At 45.2% G+C, this 8,727-nt stretch overlaps 2 protein-coding genes across 2 annotated transcripts; one reads left to right on the top strand and one right to left on the bottom strand.

Annotated features, from left to right (window-relative positions):
• The first annotated feature begins 6 nt into the window (after positions 1 to 6).
• LOC125530759 (iron-sulfur assembly protein IscA-like 1, mitochondrial) lies at positions 7 to 2,688 on the top strand. The gene is made up of 3 exons (XM_048695160.1): positions 7 to 368; positions 2,109 to 2,226; positions 2,318 to 2,688. Exons 1-3 carry the CDS (start codon positions 179 to 181, stop codon positions 2,409 to 2,411), a joined length of 402 nt encoding a protein of 133 aa, XP_048551117.1. The 5' UTR covers positions 7 to 178; the 3' UTR covers positions 2,412 to 2,688.
• A 1,322-nt stretch (positions 2,689 to 4,010) lies between these two features.
• On the bottom strand, positions 4,011 to 4,692 carry LOC125530760 (histone H2B.4-like; the record flags this gene model as incomplete). Its single annotated transcript, XM_048695161.1, has 1 exon — positions 4,011 to 4,692. A coding segment is annotated over one exon (549 nt), but the record flags the coding sequence as incomplete, so codon positions are not given.
• Between the last annotated feature and the right edge of the window lie 4,035 nt (positions 4,693 to 8,727).

Here is an 8,727-nt window from a genome sequence, read left to right as displayed (position 1 = left end):
CCCCCCGCCCCCGCGTACCCAGCCGCGCCGCTGCCGCCGGCCCCCTCGATCGGAGGCCTCGGAAGGAGAGCAGGCGCGCCAGGAGGGGGGAGATCCGGGACGCCCCGGCGTAATCCTGCCGTGCAAGGCTCTTCCTGCCGAGACGAATCGTACGTGCCTGCCGCCGCGCCGGCGAACCATGTCGTCGTCCGCGTTGAGGGCCGCGGGGCAGAGGGCGGGGGCCGCGGCCCGGAAGCAGGCGCTCACCCTGACGGAGGCCGCGGCGGCCAGGGTGCGCCACCTCCTCGACCTCAGGCAGCGGCCCTACCTGCGCCTTGGCGTCAAGGCGCGCGGCTGCAACGGCCTGTCCTACACGCTCAATTACGCCGGTATGCTAGCTTCGCGTTTCCAGCGTATTGGTTTCATGTTGAGATTCCCTTGTTGCTGGTGGTTCGGTATTTTAGAGCAATGGAGATGCCAAGCTCTGCATCTTGCAAAGAATTATTCGGAGAACTCTGCAATTTTACAGAGATATATACAGCGAGCCTAATGATTAACTGGCCTGATAAATTAATCCTCACATGCCATTTAGTAAGATCGCGGTACAAGTTTCAGAGGGGGGAAGGTGAACATATTCATACGTTAAAATTGCATGTCCTATTGCCCGGTGTTGCTGCTCCAACGCATGAGTTTCAAGTTAATTAGTTCAGCATTTCAGAGGCATGAAGCGCTTTGCATCTTGCAAAATATCATGCAGAAACTCTTCAATATTACAGCAATTTACGCGCCAAACCTAGTGAATTAAATTGCCAGATAATCTGTCTAAACCTAGTGAGTTTAATGGCCACATAAGCTGGCCAAACATTGTGAATTAAATGGCCAGATAATATCACCAAACTTAGTGAATTAATTTGTCAGGTAATCTCTCGTTGGTATACCATTTCTTGAGATTGTTGTATAAGTGCCAGAGGAGAGGAAGTGAACATTCATATTTGTAAGTTAATATTTGGAATCGTCGCTATATTGCTTAGCCCTGCCTCCATCCTCCAACATCTAATATGCAGGGTTCCATGCTGTATATTTTGTTTGCTAAAATGTTTGTTATGTTTATGGCCAAGCCATGATGTTTAGTATTCTGAACTTTCGTTTGATATGTAGGCCGCGCTGTTCAACTCATACCATTTTCAGTTTTCTTAGTAACATCTGGTTGAACAATTTCTCCGATTATTAGTTCGCCGATCTAATGTTTTTGCCTGGTCTGTGTCATAAAAAGCCTTGCCCTTATGTACAATTATGCAGCCTTGTTCAGATGTTGGTACAGATTAGTGAGCCGTGCCCAGCAAGAAAACACCGATACTTCCAGCAACCAGTATATCTGTATTGAATACCGTATCCGATACAGATTCTTTCTCGATATGTCCCCAATACCTCTCAGGCTCCCCTAAATATATGCTACAAATTAGTGGTGCCGGTGGTGGGCTTCTTTCCCCGGTCCTCCAGCTCCCCTTCCCCCCACTTTCCTGTAGAATTCTATCTAATGGAAGGCTGCTGATTTCCTCTTCCTCCCTTTCTCTCTAACTGAACTTTTATGTTTGCTAAATTGCTGCTACTGTTTGGCTGTTGGTTCTTGCTTTTGTTGGAATCATGGATAAGAAGATACTGGACTGCACTGGCTAAATATATGCTAAATGACTTGATGCTTAATTGTTAACATATTTTTATATATTATTTTTCAAAAATAGTCAAACTTAGACCTGTATTGGCACTTTTCAGAAATGACATATTTACGTATCCATATCGCCCCGATACGGATACGTGTATCCGCATAGGTGCAATCTAGGTGCCCAGCATGGAACACATTACTTTTTAATAAATAAATCAATCTATTGAGCTTAATTTCCCAAACCAAGAATGCATATCAACTGTAGCATTAGTCAGATGTTGGTACAGATTAATGGGGTACTGGTGTTATCCATAGATAGATCAATCTTTTGAGCCTAAGATTTCCCAAGACAAGAATAAATATCACTGTACCATCATCCTATTATTGTGCAGATTGAACTAGCTTCTACATTTTCCATCGTTTGTTTTCTGCTGTCCATGCTAAAAAAGAATCTCTCCTTGTTCAGAAGAAAAAGGGAAGTTCGATGAGCTTGTTGAAGAGAAGGGTGTGAAAGTGCTGATTGACCCCAAGGCCCTGATGCATGTGATCGGCACCAAGATGGACTTCGTCGACGATCCACTGAGGTGCGGTCTCTAGTTTCTGTGCAGAACATGCTTGTTTTCGACCTCCATTGGCCTACCTCTTGTTGGTTACTGATGGTGGCGTGTGTTGCAGGTCAGAGTTTGTGTTCATAAACCCGAACTCGAAAGGGGAGTGTGGATGCGGTGAATCTTTCATGACTACGGGCAGCAAAGGATCTACGTCATGATGCGTCATGCGATGATGTAAATAGAGCGAAGCATGTGCAGTGGTGGCTCTAGTTACTGATATAATTTTGTCTTGGAAAGCAACGGCCATTGTAAGCTTGTTGCGCTTGCATCCAGGTAGTGAACACTGCAGTGGATTTAATCACGTGATGGATGAACCAGCTTGTTACCGGTACTCTTACATTCATCTTGGCCCCGTGTTGTTGATACGTTCACTAATTCTTGTTTGGGAACATACCGAGTGCATGATAATCAAAATAAACACAGCAACATTTCTTCTTTTGCTGTTTTGATACAAAGCCGTCTGGTGTTTTTTCGGCTGGAAATAAAGGCTTGTATCTATGGCATCTATCTTCTCTATCTTCTTTAAAAGTGAATCGTGAGTTCTTGCTTGTTTGAAAATTTATGTATGGAAATTGAGCTAGATCTGGGATGAACGAAGGTCGAATTCTTGGCAGACCTGGAACTGAAATTGAACAGCTGCAGCAGAAGCCAGGCACATAGCACTGGAACTCGTAACATATGCTGATATTACTGACAGTACATGATGGGATCGATTGCTGAAGATCGCATATTTTCATAGATTGTTTTCCGTTAGCAGAAAGTACGAAGCGCACACACTTGAAGATTGCATATTCTCATAGTGCTGTTGGTTCAGTATGTGGCAACATGGCGCAGAGGCAATATATGTTGTTTCAGTTGGTTCTCAGAGGCATGTGTTAGCAGGATGGCACTTCTGAAAGCCCTTGACATATAGTACAATGAGAGGTGCTTAGAGAGATGCTTAAAAAAATAAACCGCGTTTTTCTGAAGCACCGATGCCTATTTATACAGGAAAGACGCTTAGTTAAAGATGCTTAGTTAAGCGTCTATCCTGTACAAATAAGCACTCATGCTTAAAAAAAGTCTGGTTTATTTCTCTAAGCACCTTCCCTTATACAAGGCCTAAATGGCATGAGTTTCTCCATTCTGAAAGCAAGCTGCCAGGATAAATTCTTCAGGCAATTACTAGACAAAAAATCATAGAGCATACAGCGCACCCTCTGAATTAGCACCGTACAAGTACAAAGCAATGCCTGAACTGCACCACCAAGAGAAATTGCCTGAATACTACTGCCAGTACAAAAAATGAATGTGCGATTAGGACATGAAGCATAGCACGGTTTCTATCAGTCAAAGCGCAAACAAATATAGTGCTTTAGAAAAACTGTAAAAACAAAATAGTAATGGAACAGAAATCCTATCCCTGAAACACAGTTTCTGTCGGATCCGTCAAGCAGAAATTTCAGAACTGCGGTTGGCGCGGACACGATTTGAAGAGATCATGAACAACTTCTCCCTCCCGATTTGAAGAGAGATAACAATTGATCTAAGGAGCGAGTGAACTTCCCGCCAATTGATTTGTCATTTCTTATTCACGAAATTCAACGGCGAAGATCGCGTACCGTTCTAGCAAATTCAACGGAGAAGCAGAACCGCCGAGAGAAATTCACTTCTCCCGCAAAGGAAAAGCAGAGTCTGAATCCCCATGGAAATTAGAAGGATCGACACTTGCTTCGTGAATCAAGATCACAAGACGAGAAGAAATTAAGACGAACATGTAGTACCGAACATTGAGGCAGGCACCGTTACTATTTCTCGAGATACAGAAACATCGCGGTGCGATTCTTACACGATTACACGGCCACAAACACACCCGGACAGCTAACTACGAGACACAGGAGCAGGAGCACTCTACGAGGAGGTGAACTTGGTGACGGCCTTGGTGCCCTCGGAGACGGCGTGCTTGGCGAGCTCGCCGGGGAGGACGAGGCGGACGGAGGTCTGGATCTCCCGGGACGTGATGGTGGGCTTCTTGTTGTACCGCGCCAGCTTGGCGGCCTCGCCGGCGAGCTTCTCGAAGATGTCGTTGATGAAGGAGTTCATGATGGACATGGCCTTGGAGGAGATGCCGATGTCGGGGTGCACCTGCTTCAGCACCTTGAAGATGTAGATCTTGTACGTCTCCACGCTCTTCTTGGCCTTCTTCTTGCCCTTCTTCTTCGCCGCCGGCTGCTTCTCGGCCTTGGGCGCCAGGGGTGCTGACGGTGCGGCGGGCTGGGGTTTGGTTTCGCCGGAGGATGTGTGGGAGGTGTGGGGATTGCAGATGAGATGTGGGAAGACGGGGAGGGGGGCGGGGAATTTTATAGATGGGAGAGGCGAGAGCTGATTGGCGGAGGGGTGGTGCCGCGGATCGATGACGTCAATCGATATCAGCCGTTCGCCGCTGTTGGGATGGACGGGCTGGATGCGTTTCGACGCGGATCGCTGACCTGGCTAAATTGTGGGCGGGCGGCAGGTGTGCTTCCGCGCGCGCTCTGGCAGAATTTTGGAGGGAAGACCCGCGGGCGCGAATTTTACGCAGAAATTTTGGGTGCTCGCCCGGTTTGTATTGAGCAATAGTACAGTGAGTTTTTTTAATCAAAAATGAGATTTATTAATTACTCCCTCCGTCCTAAAATATAAGAACGTTTTTTACACTAACATAGTGTAAAAATCATTCTTATATTTTAGGACAGAGGGAGTACTATTGTTTTTACAAGAAGGGATTTATTAATCATTAGAGCATGTATAGCCGGACTGGGAAATCCAGCCCCTAAACATCCGTGAACATGCCTCGTGGCGACCCCGGACAGCCCCTCAAAAGTCCTGCGAACAACCACACTTCTCATGTCAAAATCCTCAAATTCAAGTAAATTCATGCACGTTAATCATATAGCACAAATTCATCACAAACTCAACAATCAAAGCAAAATAAATTACAATTCAACAATTTGGGCGTGCCATAATGAAATTCAACCGTCCGGGCCACCGTTGGCTAGCGCGTGATAGCTATAAGCATCGTCTTCTAAGCTCACTCGTTTGCTTTGAATGTCGATGATCACCTTCATTTGCTTCCCGACCAATGAGGCTCGACTGGAGCCTAGTGAATTGTTCATATAGTTCACGAATCTCATGCAACATTACTGCAATATATGATTTTCGTAGTTCATCGAGTCTCACGGCATCTGTTCGGCCCGACAGCGCATGGTGCTGCAAATCCGTACCGCAAATCATGAATTTAGGTATATAACTCAAATAAAAACAACAATACATACGAAACTTAAATGTTTTAACATCGTACAATTCAAAATTATTACAATAACAAATGGTCCAGAATTAAAAAAATGTTCAAAACACACATGAAAACAAAAAGATCGAATTAATAAAATTGGAGTCTATTGCCCGTACATTTGCCACTGATACTCGATGGGATCGTTGTGTAGCTGCCTGTGTTTGTCACGGTCTTCAATCTGCCGGTAGGTCTCAAGAAATGCATTGATCACATATGGGTTTCTGGTAGGCTTGACACGACTACCAATATTGTCATAGAAAACTTTAAGTTTAAATCCATCTCATCCTCGATGAACATATTGTGTAGAATTACACATGCAATCATGACATTTGAGAGGGATTTCTTATCCCATAAGCAAGCATGACCTTGAAAAATGGCAAATCAAGCTTGCAACACACCGAATATCCTCTCAATATCATTTCGTCGTGCTTCCTGCTCTCGGGCAAAAATAGTTTGTTTTTTTCCTACCGGCATACTAATTGTCTTCACAGATGTTGCCCATGAAGGATAAATAACGCCAACAAGATAATACTCCATGGTATAATCATATCCACTGGCTGTATAGTTGCTAGCCGAAGCATTTTCACTAGCTAGGTGTGCAAAAAAAGTGTGACCTATGCAATACATTTGATATCATTGAGAGACCCCGGCAATACAAAAAAGCAATGCCAGATCCAAAAGTCGTGTGAAGCCACAACTTTGAGCACAATAGTTGGTTTGAGTTGATGGCCGGTGTACTGCCTGACCCCAAGCCTTTGGGTAGTTCTTCCCATTCCAATGCATGCAATCCACGCTCCCAAGCATGCCCGCACACTTAGTATGGTACCTTCTCCGATGCGAATATACTCATCCGTGAGATCTATCGAAATGTCATATGCTATCACTCGGATTGCCGTCGATATTTTTTGGTATGCACTAAATCCTAGCAAACCGGTGACAATTATCTAGCGAGTGAAGAACCGACATTTTTTTCTCCCGAGCTCCCACAATGCGAACAAAAAAGGCCTACACATTCGATAACGCCTACGGAAGAGATGAGCCGATAGGTCGACACCTAGGCAAACTAGTCTTTTATGAGCAACTTCTGACCGAGAGCTCGGTTGCATGAAATGCAAAGTCGGTCGACCATAGATCTGCGGTGCTTATTCTTCTTCTTGCCAGCTTTCAATTTGTCGACGAGATGCAACAAGAGGAGATGCTCGGCATCATCGTCAAAAAGCGTCTCCTTTATGTTGAAATCACCTGACTCCGACGACGAGAACGAATTCCAAATATCATATGTCTATGAAAATAAATTCGCGACCATATCAAAATTCGCCCATCAGACAATTTGAAGATACGGTAGAAAAGATGGAAATCTTAGCTTTTACCGGCTCAAAGCAGCTGCGACCCTCTTCCCCCCACGGTCGGCCGAAAGCACAACTGCCGCAGCCCCCTTCATCTCCACCGCAATTGTTGCCTTCCCTAATTCCCCTTGCCTCGCAACGGCTCGCACGGACGGCAGTTGCTTAATCTTTCCCAGAGCAGCCGGATCTGCCCGCAACACGGCATCCATCGAAACTTCCAATCGGATCTATGGTGACGGTGGCTGCAGCCAGCCCGCCCGTGGCAAGAAATGGCGCTCCCCGAGCTCTAATCTTGGTGAAGAAGATGTGGCAAGAAATGGTGCCCCCGAGCTCTAATCTTGGTGAAGGAGATGCAACGAGGATGGGCGAAGCTCGATGGCGCGTAAATGGCCGGAGAAAGCAAAAGTCGTCGGAGATTTGTGAGGGGGTGGCAGAATAGCGGACGCGCGTTGAAATTTCCCTCACGCTAAGACGCATGTGGGATAGAGGAAACCATAGAGGAAGGGAAAACTAAAGATTTGAGGGTTGTCGGGTGATTTTTAGAGCTCCCTGCAAAAAAAGGATGTTCGGGCCATTTTCTGCCAAGTAGGTTAATACTGTTCATCGGCGATTATTTTGCTGGTCGGGCGGATATAGTGACTCTGCTATAGACGTTGTTATCAGCCCAGTATTGTATATCGATGATTATTTGATACAGTAAACAATTATTTTATGTGCGGGGCGGATATAGCGGCTTTGCTGGATATGCTTTTATCGGTCCAGTACTGTATATCAACGGTTATTTTGTGGGTCAGGCGGATATAGCGGCTTTGCTATAGATGCTCTTATAGAACCAGTGTAGCGACCAGACCTCAAACAGTCTGATCTCTGTGCTCCGGTGTCATCCCTGGATCAGTAATGCTGACACCACACAGTACTCGGAGGATTTATAGCAGAGTAGCAATCACACACTTATTACATCGAGTATCTCAAAAGAGAACTTATTACAATAAATATGGCTTAAGGCCACGATAACAGCGGAAGGCTTGGAAGATAAGTGAGTCCATCAACTCCAACGGCATCACTGAGTATAGAACCATGACCTAAAAACTCCTTAATCGTCGTCTGAAAAGTCTACAACATTAACGTTGCAGCCCGAAAACGGGTCAGCACATGGAATATGCTGGCAAGGTAACACATAGAGAGTAATGGAATGCAACAACTATACTATATGCATATTTGGCTGATGGAAAGCTCTATGGTTACAGTTTTGCATAAAGCCAATTTTTCCCTACTTCAAAGGAATAAATTTAATTACTATCATGGTGGTTGTTAAACATTGAGAATGGTTGACAGCATTCTCAATCTCAATTAAGCATCATCATTAACCCAACAACATTAATTTTAGAGTAACATATTGAGATTCACATGATAATCTAGATACTAGATACTCAAGATGTCCATAACCGGGGACACGGCTAATCATGATTAGTTTGTTACACTCTGCAGAGGTTTGCGCACTTTTCCCCACAAGACTCGATCGCCTCCGTTGGATTTCTCGCACTACATGGTGTTTGAGAAACGGATGATCGAGACACAGTCTTTCAGAAGCGCTAGCACCTTACGATGGATAGACCGGTACACCTACTTTCCCCTACATCTACTAGTCTACCCTGTAAGAGTTCGCACGACTTAATCAACTATGCCAGAGCCCATAATGGCTTGTGGCTGCACACGGAAGTTTCTAGTTTGAAAAATCTCATGATCCCTTTGAGCCTGGGTGGCGGTCCCAAAAAAAACAGGCATGTCCTGGAATACCCAGGTGCCTCAATCCACCCA

Source organism: Triticum urartu, unplaced genomic scaffold (genome assembly GCF_003073215.2).
Source record: "Triticum urartu cultivar G1812 unplaced genomic scaffold, Tu2.1 TuUngrouped_contig_6541, whole genome shotgun sequence".
NCBI classification, from domain to species: Eukaryota; Viridiplantae; Streptophyta; class Magnoliopsida; order Poales; family Poaceae; genus Triticum; species Triticum urartu.
This window is presented reverse-complemented; position numbering and strand designations above follow the sequence as displayed.

Coding starts and splice junctions, on each gene's coding strand:
- LOC125530759 (XM_048695160.1), top strand. CDS start 179: ATGTCGTCGTCCGCGTTGAGGGCCGCGGGGCAGAGGGCGGGGGCCGCG. Junction 369..2,108: donor CTACACGCTCAATTACGCCG/GTATGCTAGCTT, acceptor CTCCTTGTTCAG/AAGAAAAAGGGAAGTTCGAT. Junction 2,227..2,317: donor TTCGTCGACGATCCACTGAG/GTGCGGTCTCTA, acceptor CGTGTGTTGCAG/GTCAGAGTTTGTGTTCATAA.